Source organism: Schistocerca americana, chromosome X (assembly GCF_021461395.2).
Source record: "Schistocerca americana isolate TAMUIC-IGC-003095 chromosome X, iqSchAmer2.1, whole genome shotgun sequence".
In the NCBI taxonomy this organism is placed as follows: domain Eukaryota; kingdom Metazoa; phylum Arthropoda; class Insecta; order Orthoptera; family Acrididae; genus Schistocerca; species Schistocerca americana.
The window spans coordinates 531,736,220-531,759,914 of record NC_060130.1 but is presented as its reverse complement, the minus strand read 5'-3'; the positions used below and the strand labels follow the sequence as shown (position 1 = coordinate 531,759,914).

General features: G+C 39.1%; 1 protein-coding gene across 1 annotated transcript in view; it reads right to left on the bottom strand.

The window, feature by feature from the left end:
* Positions 1-5,720, bottom strand: part of LOC124556124 (Down syndrome cell adhesion molecule-like protein Dscam2) — a 123,235-nt gene extending 117,515 nt beyond the window's left edge. Inside the window, exon 1 of the mRNA XM_047130143.1 lies at positions 5,556-5,720. Within this exon, the coding sequence (XP_046986099.1) occupies positions 5,556-5,720 (165 nt within the window). The remainder of the gene's footprint in view (positions 1-5,555) is intronic.
* Between the last annotated feature and the right edge of the window lie 17,975 nt (positions 5,721-23,695).

Sequence of the window (23,695 nt, the reverse complement as noted above, 5' to 3'; positions counted from 1 at the left end):
CATTTAAGCATCTGACCAACGGTACTAAATGACACAGAATGCTGCAGAGTATCCATTACTAGTTCATGGACGACAGGTGAAAATGTTAAGTGATTATGGGATGCTTGGTGCATAATAAGATGATCCACTTTTGCAGTAGCCAGACGTGTTTGTCTGGAGACTTGATAGTGAGTATGCCTATTGTCATGTTTCCATGTTGTCCAACAGCATGTTACTCTCATGTTCATGAAACGTATATACATTACTACACCTCATAATAATGCTAACACACTCTGATGGCTATTCTATCTGTCACATGGAGTTGCAACTCTAATCATTTACATACCTGCCGAGAGTGTGTATGTATACAATGTTACATTGACACCAGGCGATGTCTTCTCATTGCTTCACTTTTTTGGTCAGGCAGAAATAACACTGGGCAACAAAATTTCTGTGTTTTAATGTTAAAAAAAGTGTAACAGGTGATTATAACTGAGTCGTTTTGTGCTAAATTCAAATCTTTTTATAGGACTTTTCCATCACCCACAGTTTGTGAGTAATAACATTACTAACATTTCTGGTAATTGTACAGCTGAGTTAATGTAAAACATCAGCTAAAATATATTTTATCTACCTAAAATGTATTTGAAGAGTTTTTTGACTATACTTTGCTTGAGGAGTATCTCTTGAGTGTTGAACAGTAGTCTGCCAACATAGTTGAAGTCCATTTTCCCTGGTAGCCTTCTTCCATTTCATTGACGTCCTGGTGTAAACACTCACCATATTCATCGCTGATAGCTTTAAGGTTCTAAAGGAGGAGATAAAGATGGTCTTCAAAATGGATATTTTCAATAACATATTGCATACATCTCATTATCTTGTAGGTTCCAGTCAACCCACTAATTTGGTCTCTGTAATGTTCAGTGTTGTGGATTTATAGAAGATGTGTGACAATGTTTTTGAAAGAGAACCATGCAGCTCGTTCTCACATGTTTAACTGGCTTTCAAACTGCCAATCTTTCATAAGTTCACTAATTTGAAAGCCAACAAATACATCCTCTTTTAGCTTCGCTTCACTGATATTTGGGAATTTGATTTTTAGGAAGAGAAATGCACTCCTTTCATGATCCACTGATTTAACCATTGTCTACATTGTCAGTGGGTCATTAAACCCTAAACTTACTTCTTTCTTCCTTTCATTCATTTCACAAAATTTGTAATCAGTTCTAATTTCATATGTAATGGAAGCAACAGGATTTTCTCAGCACTTATTAGTGGTTGATGAACAATATCTGCCTGTCCTGGATTGAACGACTCTCTCTTTGGCTAGCTTTTATTAATATAATGACTGCCAAGTAGAATAGCTATCACCTTAAAATCTGCACATATCTGCCACAAATAGTCATCATATCAGAAACTGAATAGCAAGAGATGCATGCTCATGTAACTTTTCTTCATACCAAGTGTATGAGCTATAGGCATGGATGGAAACTTATTTCCTTTATGTAGCAGGACCCATATCAAGCTGGCTTTTGAAGAATCAATGAACAATCACCACTCTTCAGTTTTATGTTCAACACCTAGTCATTCCATCAAATGGTCAACATTATTACAGAAAATTAGGTCCTCCTATGTAGAAAATGAATGCTCAAATTCCTTTTGGCCTTGATGGAAAAAAAACTTAACTCTGATGACATCCTGCAGCAGGTGCCAGCCATTCAATCTTGGAGCAAGTAACTCTGCTTTACTTTTAGTTAACCTGAGATTACAAAACACATCATTTAGACCCTCCTGTGTTAGGAAGTGAGGTTCATTTGTAGTAGCTCCTTCCACAAAATCTGGGTAATTCTGTTGTTGTAATTGACAAATGTCATCAACATGTTCAAAATCTTCAGTCACATTTTTATTATCTGTTGGAGTTCGTACAGGAGTGCATGATCCACGAGGCACTGGTCAAAATTCTGTTATAACTGATATATTTCACAAGCAGAAGTGGGAGTCTTTTTCATGATCTTTAGGTTCCCATCATGTCGTAGAAAATGAAAAAGGCATATGACATAACCCTTTTAACAAGCCAGTTAATACTGTTATAAATTTGTGACAACAGATTTCTGGAGCCCAAAATTTATTCTGGCCTATTCTGTTATCAAAATAATACTCATAAGTGTTGTAACTTGGACACAAAACACAACCAAGAATGTTAGTACACTTAATTAGACTGTGGCATGTATGTCAATCACCATAACATACACTGAAAAATAAGGTAAAGCAAATATATGTAAGGAGAAATAACATGATAACCAAGTGCAAGCATATTGTGGCAGGGTTTCAATAGGCACTTCCCTATGGTGGGCTGTATCAAAAGTTCACATTATTACTATTTCACAGTGCATTCTTTTGGATGACAACATACTGCTAATGCCTGAGGCTTTTAAGTGTGCATACATTACTTCATTCCTCTTCCCTCGAAGAACAGAATGGATTCAAGAGATGTTCATGGCATCTTCCCCCATGAGGTTCTAACTGAGATGATATGTTGGTACTGGAATGTATGGCTGGAAGTACTTGGGACAAAGGCAGCATCACAGTATGCATTCTCATGTCAACTCATAGGGTAGGATGGGTGACGATGGCTCGAGCTCCAACCCCAATTAGGTCGAGGGCCTTGTCGTGGTTGTGCCCACACAGTTGGCGACTGAGATGTAGGAGACAGCTCCACTGTGGATGGTGGCTGCATCATGTCTGGTGGCAGTATTGGATAAGCTGCACTAGGTTCATTCACCAGTGATGGTAGACCCTTTGATGCTGTGGCGGAGACCCAGTCACATCAGGTAATACATCGAGTGATGCTGACTGGTGTGGTGACATCAGTGTCCTAGTCGGGGTTGTCTGGTTATCTATGTATAGGTGCAACTGGTCACATTGACAAGCACAGGGGCCCTCCTCTGTATGGACATCACAGAGGCAGTGACCGCAGCAGCAGGAGATGATGGCGGGACGTATTTTGGGTGATCACCAAACCCACATGTCCAGACAGCCACAATGGCTGTATGGGTTGCCTACTCTGGCTGGGCTGCAGGAGATGCAGGAGCATCCGCAGTTGACACATGAGGAGCACTTCAGTGGGGCTGTTTGTCGATGAACAGTATGAACTGATAGGAAGACAGAAATTGATCCAAGGCAAAGTCAGACAGGGAATGAGTCATGTACTTTTTCATTTGCATTTTGAATTCTATAGCCAATATTTGTGGCCTCACAAATCCTACAGGCATTGCAGAAGGAGGCAAACTCCTGTGAGACAAACTGAGGGCCATTATCAGAGACCGACATTGCTGGAAGTCCTTTGATGGAAAAAATTGTCAACAGGGCTGAAACGGTGGCAGAGGCCAAAATTGATGGACAATGAACAATGTATGGGAACCAAGGGAATGCATCAACTATTATTAGCCAGTATGCATAAAGGAAAAGACTGGTGAAATTTATATGGAGATGGTCCCAAGCATGCAATGGCTGTTGCCACCGAGACAACATAGCCTGTGGGGCAACATGCCATGATGCACATTTAGAACACACTGTAATCAATCAACAGATGACACTGTCCAAACCAGGCTAAAAACCATGACAGCAGGCTTATGCCTTGATGTGTGACATCCCCAGTGACCAGCGTGCAGCTATTGCAGAATTTCCAAATGGAGAGCCGAGGGAATCATTACACGAGGAGCTGAATAGTCCATATCAAGTAGTACAAAACCATCATTAACAGAGAAATGATGGTGAAACACATAGTAGTTATGGAGGCACAGATGCCCTTGATGGAGGCATCTCAGGCCAGCCATGTTGTAGACAGTGTATCACTTTCCATAAAATTGGATCAGTAGCACTAAGATGCACCACCCGAGTGCTAGTGATTGGAAAATCACCAACTGTTTGAGGAGTGCATTCATCAATGTGGAAACAGGGTAACTCCTCCTGATCAAAACTGGGATCCAGACTGGGCAAGAGATGGGAGAGCATTCAGCATTTGCATGTTTAACCATGGGGTGGAAGTGAATCTCATCATTGCACCGAGAGATGAACAGTGAAGGAAATGTGCTGCTTCATCTGGCACTGACACTGAGGGGTTAAACAGCGAAAATAACAGATTTTGATCCATGATGAGATAGAATTTTACAACATACAGGAAAACATGAAACTTCTTTAAGGTATAACATTGGGTTTATTTTTCTATTTGTGAATATGTAGTCTTCAATGCATATGCCATAGGCTGCTGAGAGCCATCATCAGAATATTTATGAGTTAACACTACGTGCAGCCCATGCTGGGGCACATTTGCCACTAACACTAAATGCTAATTCAGTTGGTAGGTTATGTGGCAATGTGTAGACTGTAACATTGACTTCATTTTGGAAAACACCATTTCACATGCCTGTGACCAGTGGAAAGACATCCCTTATGCAGCAAGGCATTTAATGGTTGTGCAGCCACTGCTGCCCCTGATGATAATAATCAATCTCACATTAAAACAATCTGGAGTTGCTTGACTGACATAGGGCATAGAAGAACAACAATGGCAGAGACTTTCTGATGAAGGGATCTGATACCAGCACCAGAGACCTTGAACAAAAGGTAAACAATAGAAGGGTGAAAGAAGTGGCATTTTCCAAATTGCATTTTAACCCGATGGTCTGTAACACTGATAAGAGCAAACATATGTTGTTGAAATGTTCAGCAGTGGATAGGCTGGAGACCACGACATCATCAAGATAATTGGCACAGCCAGGCACAGACCTCATGAGCTGTTTGAGAAACTGTCAAAAAATCACCAGGGTGCTGGCCACACCAAATGGTAACCACAAGTATTGATAAAAGACAAAAGACATGTTAACGACCAAGAGCCGTGAGAGTCAGTATCAATGGGAAACTGAAAATGTGCATCAGAGAGGTGAATCTTGGAAAAATAACTGATTACCAGAAAGCTTAACAAAAACTTCATCATTGTGGAGCAAGGAATACGTGTCAATGATAGATTGAGCGTTGACAGAAACTTTGAAACCACTGCAAAGAGATAACTGTCCCAAGGGTATCTTCTTGACAGTCACCAAGTGAATAGGCCATTCTCTGGATACGATTAGTTGGATGACCCAAGAGGCTGTGAGGAGGTTGAGTTCTGCCTCCACTTGGTCATGGAACGCCATCAGTACCAGGCAATCCTGAAAGACACGAGGTCTTGCTGACGGTTTCATGGTGATTTGGGCTTTTACTGGCACAACCCAAACCCAAAGAAAACAGGGCAGAAAATTCAGTGCATAAGGTGTTGAGTTGTGTGTAACACACTTGGTCAGAGACAAAATTAACTTCATTGGAAATAGTAAACCCGAAAAGGTGTCCAAACCAAATAAATGTGTCATGTGTGCATTGTTCACCACCAGAAAAGTCAGAAGACAAACCACAGATTTATGTGTGACTGACTGGGGTTGAGAAACCACCTAAAATCAGAAGAATTTGTTTTTGTGACTAATGTGTGTGACACTGGCTCTAAATGTCCATGTATGTTTGCATGTTGAGTAATGACATACAGCATCAATGTCGACTTGCATGTGCAAAACCTTCTGATAAACCTTGACGTCAATAAAAAGCTTACAGGGTGCAATGGAGATTGCCTGTACACAGTTGACATCCATGTCAGCATTTGCAATAGGTTGCTGGAATTTTGCATCACAAACAGGAACAATGTGGCCCATTTTGTTGCACTGGTGCACAGCTTAAGAGAATCTGGAGGGAAGTACGGAGCACTTGTGTTGTTGTTCATTGCCAGGATTGCTATGCTGCTGTTGCTGCGTCATGGTTGCTCACACATGCACTGCTGCTACTTATATCGTACCTATGTGAACTGTCAGACAATCAGCGGGGGAAGCAGTTTAAACATCTGCAAAGTCACACCACAATTCAATTTGAGTACCTGCAGCCTTTGATACCTCAGACAACTGTGCAGTAGTCAGAATGTTGGAAAGGGAGGGGTTTTCACATTGAAGAATCTGCTCACATACATCACTATCAGGGACAAACTGATTGATTGCATCACAAACTATTTGGTCAGCATATGGCTCCTTATGTACATCAATGACAAATGGACAACAATGGCTTAATCTGTGAAACCCAGCTGCCTACTAAGTCTTATAGCAATGTTCTGGTTTCTTGCAGCACTGATAGAACTCAACTGAAGCAGCAATGACATGCATCCATTTACAGTAGTATTTACAAAGAAGGTCACACATGTCATCAAAAGAGAGTGAAGACAAATCTTGCAGGAGCCAGATGGCAGAGGAGTTGATAAACAAGACAAAAAGAATGGACAGCATAAGGTAATATCAGCCAATCCAAACAGCTGAAAATGCTGCCACAATGATTTTCTGTAGGCTTCCCATTCTACAACAGACTCATCATGAGCCAAAAACAGTGGGGGAGAAACGCCTGAGGTAGTGAGAGGCAAAACAGTAGGTGCAATGTGGCGAATGCCTCCTGCTATTGACTGAGTTGCTGCAACAATGCAGTAAAATCCCCTTGTTCATCTACCAGCTGGCATAAAGACTCATCAGTAGGACCATCAGACATTGTAGATGCAATGGAGGACCAACCAGAGACTGAAAACCATGTGGAGAACTATCCCATCCCTGTTGCCTCTTGTGTTGCAGCTGGGACAACCAACACAATGAAGGATGTTAGTGCACTTTATTAGACTGTGGCATGTACGCCACTCACCATAACATACACTGAACAAAATAACTTAAGGCAAATGTATACAAGCAGTAATAACATGATAACTGAGTGTGAGTCTAGCATGGCAGGTTTTAAATCGGCACTCACTCATGGTGTGCTCTATTGGAAGTTCACAGTGTGTGCAAATTACTTCAAAAAGTTCCTTCATCATTGTGGCTTTGATAGTAAAGGATACTTCACCAGCTTCAGTTTCACCCATGCAAACTTTAGTGTGCATATTAACTGCATCTTAATAACTGACTCCTGTATCTGCAAATTTGTGAACAACTGCTTGGTAAATCCTGCAAGGATGCACAGTTTCTGGGCACTAATTTGCATCTATATTCTGGAAACCACTGAGATGTGCATGGCTCAAGAAAATCATGCTCAGTTTCACCAGCATCTTTCATACAGTACCAAAGTTACCGTGCTGTGTCATCAGGTGACAGACACTCACTTTTTTTAGGATGAATGAGGCAGTTCTATCACTGTGAGGTGTGAACATTATGTAAACATGTGAGAGACACTTTGGTTCTTAGAGCTCTTTGGCTCTACTCTATACAGTTCCATATCTAGTCATACAGCACACCTGACTTTATGAGGATGGAGACACCTTACACACTATCAGACATTCTGAAGTAGCAGCAAAATGTTTGTCCTGGGATTATGTAATTTCAAAGAATGGTCGCATTGTTTGACCACCCTACTCTCCAGACCTTTCACTCTGTGATTTTTGTATGGGGAAATGTGAATGGTGTCATGTGCCAGACTGGACAAAGAATGTTATTTCAAGTCAATATACAGGTTGAAGAGCAAAATGACAACATCTCAGCTGACACACTGCACTCTGTTGGGTAAAATTTATAGCAACGACTTTCTAAATGTGTGTGTCAAAAGGGACAGCAGTTCTTCTTGCCTGAATGGCTCTGTCTTGTGTGTTAGCCTGCATTGCACTGTCTATCCATTCTCCACATTTCACTGTCCATGTTGATTTATATGATTAAATGAAATACAACACAGGAATAATTGATGATTCTATGCAATGGGCACATAAATTTACACTTTAAAAAAACAGTGTTTATGTGCAGTGAGAAACAAACTGTAGTTTTACACTGACACTGTTTGTCATATGGAAAACATGATGGGCAGTGGGGTCTGTATGTTTGGGCATCTGCACACTGAAAAACAAAATGGCAAATACATGCTGAAATGTCAGAGAAAATGGGCCCTGATAATATTACTTGAAAGATATGTTGTATATATCACAGCTAATAATGAAAGACACTGAAACATTAATAACACAAGGTGAGCTGGCTGAAGATTACATAGCTGAAGAACAGTTCATAATTAATATCTTCTTTGTAATTAGACGATAATTAACTGTTCCAACTACCTGACTTTAGGCAATAAGTAACAATAAACACATTAGTTGCTAAGAAATTCTCTTGTGACCTCTGGTAGGTATCACAGTTAACTGTAATTTTAGAACAAAATGGGATTACTTACTTAAGGACTAATTCATCATTGCATAATGCCATGACAGATACGTATCATTATTCTCAACACACATAACTTTTAATTTTATTTTTAAAAATTGTGAAAAATTCTGCTCTTACCATGGCCATCCCCTCTAGTGATCTCATATAAACTCTATAACTTCTGATTATTCCATTAGGGTATAGTGGTGGTAACCATGAGAGTAGTATTGTTCGTGAGTCAGTCACTGCAGCTTTTATATTTTCTGGTTCAGTAGGTACTGTAATTAAATAATGGAACCTTAAGGAAACAATGGTACATGTATAGAGAAAATGTAGGTTTAGTAATATGACCAATTAAAATATACTCATTTCACAACATGAATTAGTGAGTGAAATTCACCAGATCTGGGATATGAAAATTCAGATTTGTTTGTAGTAAATACAGAGGCAAATAAACAGTTATAACAAATGACAAAAGGTCCATAGTAATTTTATAAATTATATTTGCAAAAACTCTGTTAGGAAAGAACATTAGCATGGTTTAAACAATCATACATAACATCAGATTAAAGATAAGCATTTCTGAACTATATTAATGGACTCAATGGAAGCACACAATTATCTAAAAACTTTCCATACAAATACTCCAATGTTTAATTGTTTATAGTATGTAAAGAACTTAAAGGCATTTGGATTTTACATAAATGTTAAAATATGTTAATCCAAAAAATTTTATTAAAGTTTAAAGCTGTCTTTGTTTTTACAATGAAAACCAGTTTCATTCATATCTTCAACATCTTCAGATCCCCTGCAGTTGCAGAGCAACCCATTAGTTTTAAGTTCTGTATGCAGCCTCCAAAAGTCACTTATGACTTACAAAGTATGTGAAATTCACAGGTTCCTCTGTAGTGACAGTGGCTCTGAAGATGGTCAGAAAATGAATGAAATTGGTTATCATTGTAAAGACTGTAATAAAAATTATTAGTAATTCAGATCTCAGAGATTGATACACATCAAAAAAAGTTTTTCATCACCTCTGTTCTGAGAGTTCCAGAACCTTTACAGAAAATTGGAATAGAGATCAACATAAACATCATTTCTGCCATTTTTATTGCTCATGAAAACCACACATTGCATGTTGCACCACCATACAGTGAGACCTTCAGAGGTGGTGCTCCAGATTGCTGTACACACTGGTATCTCTAATACTCAGTAGTGTGTTCTCTTGCATTGATGCATCCCTGTATTCATCATGGCATACTATCCACAAGTTCATCAAGGCACTGCTGGTCCAGATTGTCCCACTCCTCAATGGTGATTCGGTACAGATCCCTCAGAGTGGTTGGTGGGTCATGTCATCCATAAATAGCCCTTTTCAATCCATCCCAGGCATGTTCAATAGGGTTCGTGTCTGCAGAACATGCTGGCCACTCTAGCTGAGTGATGTCATTATTCTTAAGGAAGTCATTCACAAGATGTGCATGATGGGGGCATCAATTGTTGTCCATGGAGACGAATGCCTTGCAAAAATGCTGCCGATATGGTTGCACTATCGGTCGGAGGATGTCATTCATGTATTGTACAGCCGTTATGGTGCCTTCTGTGAATACCAGCGGCGTACATCTGCCCCACATGCCACCCCAAAACAGTAAGGAACCTCCACTTTGCTGCACTAGTGGACAATGTGTCTAAAGCATTCAGCCTGACCGGGTTGCCTCCAAACACATCTGTGACAATTGTCTGGTTGAAGGCATATGCGACACTCATCGGCGAAGAGAACGTGATGCCAATCCTGAGCGGTTCATTCTGCTTGTTGTTGGGCCCATCTGTGCCACCCTGCATGGTGTCATGGTTGCAAAGATGGACCTTGCAATGGATGTCGGGGGTGAAGTTGTGCATCATGCAGCCTATTGCACGCAGTTTGAGTTGTAACATGCAGTCCTGTCGCTGCACAAAAAGCATTATTCAACATGGTGGCATTGCTGTCAGGGTTCCTCCAAGCCATAATCCATAGGTACCAGTAATCCACTGCAGTAGTAGCCCTTGGGTGGCCTGAGCGATGCATGTCATTGACAGTTCCTGTCTCTCTGTATCTCCTCTATGTCCAAACAACATTGCTTTGGTTCACTCTGAGATGCCTGGACACTTCCCTTGCTGAGAGCCCTTCCTGGCACAAAGTACCAATGCGGATACAATCAGACTGCAGTATTGACCATCTAGGCATGGTTGAACTACAGACAACATGAGCCATGTACCTCCTTCCTGGTGGAATGACTGGAACTGATCGGCTGTCGGACCCCCTCCATCTAATAGACACTGCTCCTGAATGGTTGTTTACATCTTTGGGTGGGTTTCAAAATGGTTCAAATGGCTCTGAGCACTATGGGACTTAACTGCTGTGGTTATCAGTCCCCTAGAACTTAGAACTACTTAAACCTAACTAACCTAAGGACATCACACACATCCATGCCCGAGGCAGGATTCGAACCTGCGACTGTAGCGGTCGCGCAGTTCCAGACTGTAGTGCCTAGAACCGCTCGGCCACCCCGGCCGGCTTTGGTTGGGTTTAGTGACATCTCTGAACAGTCAAAGGGACTGTGTCTGTGATACAATATCCACAGTCAACATCTATCTTCAGGAGTTCTGGGAACTGGGGTGATGCAAGACTTTTTTTGGATGTGTGTATTTTCACTTGACATCATGTCAAGCTTTCAAGAATATTAAGATTTTTACTGTGTTAAAGCTAAAATCATTTCAGATGATATTCACTGTCCACATGTGTGAGTAACACATGGAACTGAAATCATCAGAATAAAAATTCAGTTCTCACAGATTTATCTTCACTTGATATTAAGTCAAGCTTTCAAAAATATTAAGCTTTGTACTATGTTAAAGCTAAAATCCTTTCAGATGATATGCAGTGTCTACGTGTGTGAATAACACATGGAACTGAATTAATACTTGTTGAATTTCTTAGTCGTGTCCATTTTTGTTCAGAGTGCCATAATTAATTGAATGAGACTAACATGTGTCATACCATCCTCTTGAGTCCTGCAGAAGGTAGGTTGGCTGCTCACACCATCACCTTTACTGGTAAATGCTTGAACTTGTACACTGTAGTTGCAAAAATGCTCAAGTTTCTTCAGCTCCACTTTTTGGTCAATTGTAATGAGTTCTGAAGGAGCGGACACCCCTAAAAAAGGTTGTTATTGAGTTAGATGCAGGATATAATAATGTTATAATTTAAATGTATTGAGATGTAAAAATTTCCTATATTATGCAGTTATTGTACATTTATAACAATTTATTAAATTAATAGAAGCTACATGCATAGTTTGGCACTTCCTGTGAGCCTCATTTTTTTAGATGTGTTTTTTCCCTTTCATTTGCTTTAATTACTGCATTTTATATTTTGCCTTTTCATCAATTAAACTGAATGTATCCTATGATATTCAAGGATTTCTACTAGGCCTTGTCTTTATCCTATTTGAGCCTCTGCTACCTGCACTATTTCAGCTCTATAAGCTAACCACTGATTTTCTGCTGTCTTTATTTCCCTAGTTTCAATCAATCATTGCCTAACAGTCCCTCTAAAATGCTCAACAAACTCTTGTCACCTTTACAAGGTGCATTCAAGTTCTAAGGCCTCCGATTTTTTTTCTAATTAACTACTCACCCGAAATCGATGAAACTGGCGTTACTTCTCGACGTAATCGCCCTGCAGACGTACACATTTTTCACAACGCTGACGCCATGATTCCATGGCAGCGGCGAAGGCTTCTTTAGGAGTCCGTTTTGACCACTGGAAAATCGCTGAGGCAATAGCAGCACGGCTGGTGAATGTGCGGCCACGGAGAGTGTCTTTAATTGTTGGAAAAAGCCAAAAGTCACTAGGAGCCAGGTCAGGTGAGTAGAGAGCATGAGGAATCACTTCAAAGTTGTTATCATGAAGAAACTGTTGCGTAACGTTAGCTCGATGTGCGGGTGCGTTGTCTTGGTGAAACAGCACACGCGCAGCCCTTCCCGGACATTTTTGTTGCAGTGCAGGAAGGAATTTGTTCTTCAAAACATTTTCGTAGGATGCACCTGTTACCATAGTGCCCTTTGGAACACAATGGGTAAGGATTATGCCCTCGCTGTCCCAGATCATGGACACCATCATTTTTTATGCACTGGCGGTTACCCGAAATTTTTTTGGTGGTGGTGAATCTGTGTGCTTCCAATGAGCTGACTGGTGCTTTGTTTCTGGATTGAAAAATGGCATCCACGTCTCATCCATTGTCACAACCGACGAAAAGAAAGTCCCCATTCATGCTGTTGTTGCGCGTCAACATTGCTTGGCAACATGCCACACGGGCAGCCATGTGGTCGTCCGTCAGCATTCGTGGCACCCACCTGGATGACACTTGTCGCATTTTCAGGTCATCATGCAGGATTGTGTGCAAAGAACCCATAGAAATGCCAACTCTGGAGGCGATCTGTTCAACAGTCATTCGGTGATCCCCCAAAACAATTCTCTCCACTTTCTCGATCATGTTGTCAGACCGGCTTGTGCGAGCCCAAGGTTGTTTCGGTTTGTTGTCACACGATGTTCTGCCTTCATTAAACTGTCGTACCCACGAACGCACTTTCGACACATCCATAACTCCATCACCACATGTCTCCTTCAACTGTCGATGAATTTCAATTGGTTTCACACCACGCAAATTCAGGAAACGAATGATTGCACGCTGTTCAAGTAAGGAAAACGTCGCCATTTTAAGTATTTAAAACAGTTCTCATTCTCGCCGCTGGCGGTAAAATTCCATCTGCCATACGGTGCTGCGATCTCTGTGATGTATTGACAATAAACACAGCCTCATTTTAAAACAATGCGCATGTTTCTATCTCTTTCCAGCCCGGAGAAAAAAAATCAGAGGCCTTAGAACTTGAATGCACCTCATATTGGAACTGCTGATATCAATTTATGTTTTTTGAACAGGTAGTGGCTATTATTGTGGATTGACCTTAAAATGCTGGGTAGCATCACACAGCAGTCCTGTAGGGGCATGCCTTCTATGGAGTACAGCTCTTGTGGGTCTCCTGAAGACTCAGAATTTCAGGCTAAGAGTGTTCTCCACATGATTTTCATATTTTGTTGCTTACAACAAAAGGCAATCAGCAGAGTGGCTGAACCTTCACTGTCAAATCCCTATATCTGTATATTTGTATTATGGTTTGATATGTCATTGATCAATAGTTAATATTAATGTTCAAATATTACTGAAGACAGATTTTTGTTCATGGGCATTGCCATTCCGTCTGCTGCAGAAAAGGCATATTAAGTTTCCAAATGTCTTGCTAGGGTGCAGTGGAATATGCTTGCATAAGTGGCACCACCTAGCTAGATTTTCATGAATGACTACGTGAAATAAGTGCGTGAAATAGGTCCTGTTACATTTTGTTGCTAAGAATTTTGTTACTTGCTGATGGTGTTTGTGGGATAAACTCTGTTATTATCAGATTTCTTTTTATGAATGTGTCATGGCTGAGTTATTACTAGTTTTATTTTCTTGTGAATAACTATAAAGTACTGAAAGTTTGAAAACAGCACAATATAAATCCCATGTGCAATGTATTAAACAAAAATTTGGAATGTGACTTCAGCAAAAGTGAAGGTACCTGATGTATCTCAACCCAAACTAAACATTAATCAAGGTTTGTGTTTGAAATTTTGTGAAGAGGTCTCAAGGCAATGAAGAATGCCTTTGTTTTAATGACTTCCACCCCAACTCATTTATCATGTCCATGACACTCTCTCCCCTGATTCAAGGAAATACAAAATGAAGTGTCCTTCTCTGGAATTTTTTTTTGTGTCCACCTCCAGTCCTACTGAGTAAGGATCCACCACTGCACAACAAAACTCTAGCAGAGGATTAGCAAACAGAGTGTAGGCAATCTCTTTAGTAGACCTGTTGCATCATCTAACTGTTCTGCCAATAAAACAAAGTCACTTTGTTTGTCTTCCCCACAACATTTTCTACATGATAGTTTCAATTTATATTGTTTGTAATTGTAATTCCATGGCATTTATTTGAATTATCAGCCCTTAGGTTTGTGTGAGTTATCATGTAATCAAAATGTAATGGATTTCCTTTAGTACTCATATGGATGACCTCACACATATTCTTATTCAGAGTCAACTGCCACACTTAGCACCAAACAGATACTGTGTCTATGTCATTTTGCAATTGGTTTTTATCTTCAATTGACTAGTTGGTAGATGACAGCATCATGTGTGGACAATCTAAGAGGGCTGCTCAGATTGTCTCCTAAACCATTTATATAGATAAGAATAGCAGGGAACCTGTAACACATCCTTGGAAAACATAAGATATCACTTTTCCTTTACTCAGTGACTTTTCATCTATTACTGCATACTCTGACCTTTCTGACAGAACCATGACTACAGTCACACAACTGAAATGGTTCTCAATAGGCACATAATTTCATTAGAAATCTCATTTGAGGAATGGTGTCAAAGGCCGTCTGGAAATTTAGACAAACGAAAGCAATTTGAGATCTCCAGTCAATAGCAGTCATTAATTCATGTGAATAGAGAGTTAATTGTGTTTCACAAGAATGATATTTTCTGAATCCATGCTCACTATGTGTTCTTCAATGTAATTCATGATGCTTGAACACAGCATATGTTATAAAATCCTACTGTGAATAGCTATCCATGATGTGGACTACTCCTATTTTCTGTAGCAGTTCCTCTTGACTTGGTAATTATTAACTGCAAATTCCATACAGAAATAAATATACGTGGATAGTAGAATTCAGAATTTTGGGATGCTTAAACAATGACCTGCACAATTTTTGTGCACTGATACAGCAGTTCTTTGTAACTGCAGTCCTTTTGGTTAAGAATATTCTCTGTGAATGCACTGAATTGCCAAAAATTATAATACTTTTCAAAAATCTGTCTTTACAAATCTGCAACTTGGTAGCTAAACACCTTCTTGGGTATTGGTAAGAACAGGATTCCAGTTTGGGACGGAATTATCATAGGTCAAAAGTGTAGACTCAGCAAGTTAATGATTTCAAAGAGAAACAACACAACAGATATGTAACAGATGCTTTCACAGGATTGGGATTTACAGTATATGGTTTGGTCAATACTTGGGTCTCAGAGCATCACATGCCAAGATATAAATGGCAGAGTTAAAAACAAGTTGAAGTCCTAGGAAATATCTCATCAAATCAAAGGAGTTAGCGTGTTATTATGATTAAACTTTCAAGAACCAAATGATCACAATTTGTATGATTTTAAGACCACAATCAATACTCAAAGTGAAATTGAAACCTATGTAGTTTTCATGATCAAAGGAACTGTTAACCAAGATTTCTTGAGTTTCAAAAGTGGATCTACCAGGTGATTATCTTCAGGTATCATTAGATGACACTTCCAAGCAGTACATGGTGCAAATAAATTGTTCACCTTATATCAATATCACCAGCATCAATATGGAATATCCAGTGCCCCAGCAACCTTTCAGAGGTTCTTTGAACAGCTAACCCATTTTGTTCCTTCCTGCATGAGTTAACTGAATGGCACCTGTGTCATATGGCCCATTAAGGAAGAAGATACAGAAATGTGCATCTACATCTACATACATAACCCACAAGGCACCATACTATGTATGGTGGGGGTACCATTTCTTTCCTATTCCACTTACAAATGGTGCGAGGGAAGGATGAGTTGTTAGATGCCTCTGCATGAGTCCTGATTTCTTTTATATTGTCTTTGTGGATCTTATGTGAAATGTACATTGGTGACAGTAGAACTGTTCTTCAGATAGCTGTGAATTCCTGTTATCTAAGTTGTGTGTCATGAAAAGAACGTTATTTTCCCTCCAGAGATTCACATTTCAGTTCACACGACACTTCTGTGTTGATGAAACCTACCAATAAAAAAATCAAACAGCATCCCTCATAAACACTTTGGTGTCTTTCTTTAATCCAACCTGGTGAGCATCCTAAGAATAAGTCAAACAAGTTTTCTCTATATTATTTCATTTTTAGATGAGTTACAGTTTCCTAAAACTTTACCGATAAATTCAAGTCAACCATTCATCTTCTATACTACAGTCCCTATGTACGTGCTCCATTTCATAGCAATTTGCAGTGTTAGGACAAGATATTTAATCGACATGATTGTGTCAAGCAGCACACCACTAATACTATATTCAAACATTACAGTATTGTTTTTCCCACTCGTATGCATTAACTTACATTTTTCTGCATATAGGACAAGATGTCATTCATCACAACAAATAGAAAATCAGTCTAAGTCCTCCTGTATCCTTCTACTCAATGACATTACTTTTCTGTATACTATAATATAATCATCAACCATTTGCAGATTGCTACTTGTCCTGTCTGTCACATCATTTATGTATACACAAAACAAATTGGAAAACTTATTGCTTCCTGATCAGCATCCTAGACAGCATGGCCACCCAGTTGGCTTCTACATATATGGAAGAAATAACCAAGATACCATCAACTCAAAACTTAAAAGATCTCCAGATGAATCATTATATTAAATTTAACCCACATGCAAAATAGTATCACATCCATCAGAGGAGCTCTGCCAGGAAGATGTTCTGTAGATTTGGTATGCAGATTGTGAAAATTATACGTGAAAACTTAAGCCATTACTGCTGTCAGGTCCATTCTTGTACATATTATAGTAGGGATACTGCTCACAGCCACTACACAGGCACGCTGTCTGACTTTATAGTGCCTCATAAATGTTATGCGAAATATAGTTTAGTTATTCCTAAGCTGAAAAAGAGTCATTACTTATATTTATTTCCCTACAAAATTTACGCCAACATTTGTATGCTATAAAGTTACACCTCATCATAGATTACAAACTTGAGCTTGCCATTTTCTGCCTATTAGGAGACACACCAGAGTGGATGGCTCACCATCTTCAACTATCTTTATTGCACTACAGCATGGTATGCAAATGCAGAAACATTGTACCTTCTGTCAGTGGGACCTGATACATCCTTTGATATAAAACATGTAAGATTTTCCAATGGATGTATCTTATATTGCTTCACAGATAGATCAGGAGCCAGTCCTGTGGAAATCATACAGTTTATGAGTTAGGTGTAGCCATCACCAAAAGGTATGTGAATGATCCACCCATCAGTCAGTACTTTACATCACAATGTCATCAATGTGATGCAACTAGAAATCTCCTACTGCAATTGATCTTTTGTGAGTGTTGGGTAGTACTATCTCCTTCATTAATAACGAAAGTTTATTGGTTACACCATTATGGTGTCAATCACATGAAACAGTTAACTGAGTATCTGGCATAGGGCTGTGAAATTTAAGCAGAGAACCAAGCACCACCTACATAAGTCTTACCTTGTAGCCTACACTATCAAGGCTGTGTTAAAAAATCATGTGGATTTCAGTGACTATTTTGTACAGTCATTGTGAATGCTCTCTCAGGCAAATGCAGAAACATTGCACCTTCTGTCAGTGGGACCTGATACATCCCTTGATATAAAATATGTATGTCTGTAATATCAATATTGTTGATATCAATGGGTGGTTGGAAAGGTATTTAGACATAATATGCTAGCCAGATCAAAGGAAGATGTGTTGAACCATTTATCAGATATTTATATGCCTACTCTGTTAAATGGGAGAAGCCCATATGATATTTAATATGGACAATAGCATCATGGCTTATTTCAGGAAGTTCATCCCCAGGAAAACGGTTGGACACTTCAGTAAAAATTCAACTTTAAACCTTTGGACACAGCCAGGATGTGAACTTTTTGATAACCAAAGGCATGGCCATAAGGAACTGTCACAATATTATCATAACATTGTTGACAGGAAGAATGGTGGACATCCAAACACCAACCTGTCACCAATATCAAATTATGTACTGACACTTATGCATGACTCAGGAAGTGCTGCCAACACCTGTAAAATCAAACAGCTACAGGATTTCAACCAGGGAAATGTCCCCAAGTGACATGCAGCCCACCAAGTATTTTTCCATCCTGGTTTTTCATCGATTTTTAAATATGAAGAAGCTGAACCGCTTGCAGTGGTGGACACAGAACAGTCACTATCAAAACCCCCAATATGGATGAGGATTTTATACTACTCACATCATTGAAGATACTCCTGAAAACCAATTTCAGAAGCCATATCACCCCATGATTCACATTGTCAGCACTTAAATGTCTGCAGAGCCATACCCCTGTCCTTGATTTCAGAGGAGCACTCCTCACTCAATCAGAAAGTGGACTACTTTTCAGCCAATGGGGGTGTGCCAATAGTACTGGCAATTGAAACAGTGCATCAGGTTAAAGACGTATGCACCAACATAAGGCAAATAAACCCTGCCGATATACGTTCAGGTAATGATGGAGAAATATAGATATCTTGTTGAGTTCAGCATTATACTCTTCATCATGTTTTTGACATACATTGTTTCCTTAAATTTCCACTCATCTTTCACTCCCTGCTGTCCAGTATTCAGTAAACCTCTACTAGAAAAAACGTCTTTGTTGAAAGTGAGGATGTTGTGCAGTTCTATTGATACTGAGAGTTCTTCAAACTACTTAGCATTGTAGATGTGTTTAGTTTGATAGGGAACAGCTATTTCCTCCAAAAGCATTTCACGTCTGAACCACTTGGGACATTTGTGTATTCCAACATATTATAAGCCTTTGTATTAAATGGTTATGCATTCTCTTATGAAACATTTACATGAGAAGTTTCAGTGGAAAATAATGCAGTTAAAAAAAAAAAGTATAGCAATCATACCATATAGCAAAATATTTGTAATTTGTGGTTGCAAAAACATTATATGTTGTTAACAATTACATGCATACAAAATAAAGATTACAAGCAGATAATAAATAAAACTCCTAAAATGATCTCTCTCCTCCTTTTTTATAGTGAATAAGATAGTATGAAGAGGATGCAAAGTCCTTTTAATTGTAGTAAAGTTCTTAAAAGCTGATGATCTCGTTGTGCTATCAATAGCTCTCTTTGTCATTGAAGTATTTTTTCTGACATATGGAGTGATTAAGGCTTTTGAACTGAATTCCCTACGTGGAAATTACAAGCTGCCTCAGGCAGAGCCCCACATTCACGAACAAGCCCAGTGTATCTTTGGTGTAACAAGTGTCCCTGAGGCTGCCACTAATGACTATTTTAACCCAACAGTCATCCACCCCTTTGACATGTCATATACCCTGAGGCTAGGGATTTCACCACCCCATGATGTTGGTAATTAAGGAAAAAGCCATGTTTTCTGTATCACACAACATTCCTCTGTCATACCATATGGTGGTCACACAAGGATTTCAGAGATTACTTTGTGATCCACTCTACATTCTCAAAATATTTTCTCAGCAACCAGAGTTATGGAATACAGTGTGTGAATGAATGAATGAGTGAGTGAGAAATGGCAACACTGGTCTGCTCACAACTCTTAAGCTTTGGCTTTTCCAAATCTTTAACCAGCTAAGACCAGCTGAGTTTCCTGAGTTGTTCATCATTTGGTATGACCCAGAGTGGAACATATAGCTTGCAAAATGCTAGAAAAAGACTTGTGAACTGAGAAAAAGTAGATCACGGTCAGTATAAAAATTGTCTTCTGTATGGTTCCAAAAGTGAAACAAAAAGGACAGAGTTGAAGCACATACAACTGGACCTAAAAGAAATACAAAATTATGACATTCTATTCCAAGCAACATAAAATGTTCATTGGTTATTATTTATTATTATAGTAAGTTTCATTATACATTCTTAATTGAGGTTGCCTACTACTGGGATATATTTTATACAAAATTTCCTTTTTTACCACTCTCATTACATACAGCGAATTTCCTTGGAATGACTAACTGCTCTACTTTTATCCATGGCTTACTGTTTTCTGAGAAAGCTACTTATCATCTGCTGTAAACTTTATTGCTTTGTCTGTTCCTCTTAATGAAAAAATTTGAGTTCTACAGTCACTATAAAATCAAACAAGCAAAACTCCAACTGTTTCTAGGACAGAAGGACATTATTACCTTCTCCATAGCATAAAGGTTTGTAAAGCACTTTGTAGCCTCTTAGTATTCCATTGAACTCTGAATCTGGTGGTGGAGACCAAAGCACCAGGATGCTTTGTGATGTAAGAGATGTGCACTGTACATCATTTGGTGGTGCACCTGGAACTGAATGAATAATAATTATATAAATAATAATATGAATAATTATACAAAAGTATCTTTAACTGTTTCTAATATATTTGTGACTAGGTGACAACTAATTTAATGACTCAAGGATACCTAAAATTTTAGTTGAGCAGTTTTTTAAAACATCTGAGATAAAAAAAACATCCCACACAAGGTTAAAATTTAATATGTAGATTTAGGTGAGTGATTTATTATGCAACATACGTGAAAAACAGCCAGGTTATAGTAAATTAATATTTCCTGCTAATTGTTTCAGGGATTACATTTTGCAACACACAGAATATGCATATATAAATATGCAGACACTTATCCTTCCATTACTTAAATGGTTTGCTAGTCCACATTTAACTCTCTGATGTTTGTGGCTGAATTTAGGTGCAGCAAGATACATTTCACTAGATGCAGTGGCATTTTAACAAGCATTCATTTGCCTTTTCCACTGCACTATCAGTGTGATAACATGTGTTATTTGCTTGGCCTCTGTGTGCTGTAAATGCCTGTTGATTATGTGCACTAATGTACCTGTGTGCTGTGGACATCTTTACATGCACAATTGAATTTCTGTCCTATTCATGCAGTATCCATTCATAGTTCAGGTTGTTGGTTGGAATATGTGTAGGCGTTTTCTGTTCCAATTTCCCGGTAATGTTTTCAACTTCTCTTTACATTTCTGGCTAACTGATTGAGAAAAAGAGGCTTTTTCATCACTTTTCACATGTGTTTGAGGATTGTACTTCAGAGCATAAGTGCTGAATAGTAGATGGTCATCTTGAAATGATATTTCAGACTGAGTGAGCTGGCACAATAGTAAGATATTGCACTTGTATTTGGAAGAACAGTGGTTTGAATTCCTTTCTGGCCATCCATATTTAGGTTTGTCATGATTTTCTTAAACTGCTTAAGGTGAGTATCAAGATGGTTCATTTTACATGGCACAGGTGATTTACTTCCTAATCTGATTGTGTTTTCTATCTCTGATGACCATATCTTGGACAGAACACTTGATTCTAATCTTCCATCATTCATGATAATTCTGATACAATACCTTGTGATATTAGTGGTAAATGAAAGAAATTTATTTAATTCATTTACTGAAAACAATATGAAATAATCATTTTTGTTTTTACTCCAATGTAACAAGATATAGGACTGCTTCATTGTAATTTGGCCTTTCAGAATTCAGGTAAAATATTAGTAATCTTTGGCCCATTGCAGTACAGCTGAAAACTTTAGTTTCCAATGAAGTTATATTTCAATAAAATTTATGGTTTTTGACAGTGCTGGACTTCACTAATAACCCTGGCAGTATCTGGGAAGAATGAACACTGTCCATTCAGACTGTTATTCAAGTACAGATATGTTTATCTGGCTTTAAAAAAAAAAAAATAAAAAAAAAAATAGCATCTGCTCTTGTTTGTAATAATGGATAAACCACATCAAAGTTGCAAGAGGAACTGATCTGATGAGAAATGCGTTTATATCAATTGACATATTTCTTATTGACAATTAATCTGTACGAAAAAGAAGAAGAATGAATTGTGGCCACCTTTAGTGCCATAAAAATGCTTGAGATGGAACAGGCTGACAAGATGCCCAGTGAGTGGGGCAAGTAAAAAACACTGCAATTTCTTGATCAAAACTCAAGTATGGTGCAGTTTTTTTAGTCTGAACCTACATGTTTTAATGTCTTGTGATTCCCATTGGGTGTTAACTGTGCAAGATATATCAATAATGGATTTTATTCAGCCTCTCTGGTCAAAGAACTTCTAGAAACATATACAATGGAATGGTGAAAAGATGATATAGGAATAAATTGTAACTACAAAAATCTTCTAATACTTCCTGAGATCCATTTTACAATTGTTATAGCAAGGAAATAATCTAATAAAAGTGTAATAATGTGTATGTGTGCAGTTAACACAGGACTGGCATTCGGGAGGATGATTGTTCAAATTCGTGTCCAGCCGTCCTGATTTAGATTTCTGTGATTTCCCTAGATCACTTCAGGCAAATGCTGGGATGGTTCCATTGAAGGGGCATGGCTGATTTCCTTCCCCATCCTTCCCTAATCTGAGCTTCTGCACCGTCTCTAATGACTTTGTTGCTGTTAAGATGTTAAACACTAATCTACTCCTCTCTCTTCTTGTGCAGCTGACAGAAAAAAGAAACTTTGAAAGAAAGCAGACACAAATAAAATTCATGAAACCTACTCTTATCTCGAGTACCATGGTATGACTTTACAACACAACTAAAAGTAACAAAGCAATATAAACTGTACAGGAATTATGGCATGAGTGATATGTCTCAAAACAGTATTTCAAAACAGGAATACTATTAAACAAAATTCAAATATGATGAAGCATCTAACTTTACCAGTGCCTTTTAAAAAGCATCTAACAAAAATAAATGTGGGAAACACATTGATTGCACAAAAAAGTATTTTGATGTTTAACAATATTATGAAAAGGAAAGTTGCTACTCACCATATAGCGGAGACGCTGATTTGCAGATAGGTACAATGAAAAGTCTGTCACAAATAAGGCTTTTGGCCATTAAGGGCTTCGTCAGCAACAGACACACACACACACACACACACACACACACACACACACACACACACACACACACACGGGCGCGCACGCGCACGCGTGCAACTGCAACTCACACACATGACTGCAGTCTCAGGCAGGTGAAACCACACTGCGAGTAGCAGCACCAGTGCATGATGGGAGTGATGATGAGGTGGGAGCAAGGAGGAGGCTGGGGCAAGGAGGGGGAAGAATAGTATGGTGGGCGTAGTAGATACTGAAGTACTGCGAGTTAGACAGTGGGCAGGGGAGAGGTGGGGAGGGTGGGGGAGGGGGGGGGGGGGTAGTGGAAAACGAGAGAAGTAAAACGTCTGAGTGTGATGGTGGAATGATGGCTGTATAGTGCTGGAATGGGAACAGGGAAGGGACTGGATGGGTGAGGACAGTTACTAATGAAGGTTGAGGCCAGGAGGGTTACAGGAATGTAGGATGTACTGCAGGGAAAGTTCCTACCTGCCCAATTCACAAAAGGTGATGTTGGTGGGAAGGATCCATATGGCACAGGCTGTGAAGCAGTCATTGAAATGAAGGATGTCATGTTTGGCAGTGTGCTCAGCAACAGGGTGGTCCACTTGTTTTTTGGCCACAGTTTGTTAGTGGCCATTCATGTGGACAGACA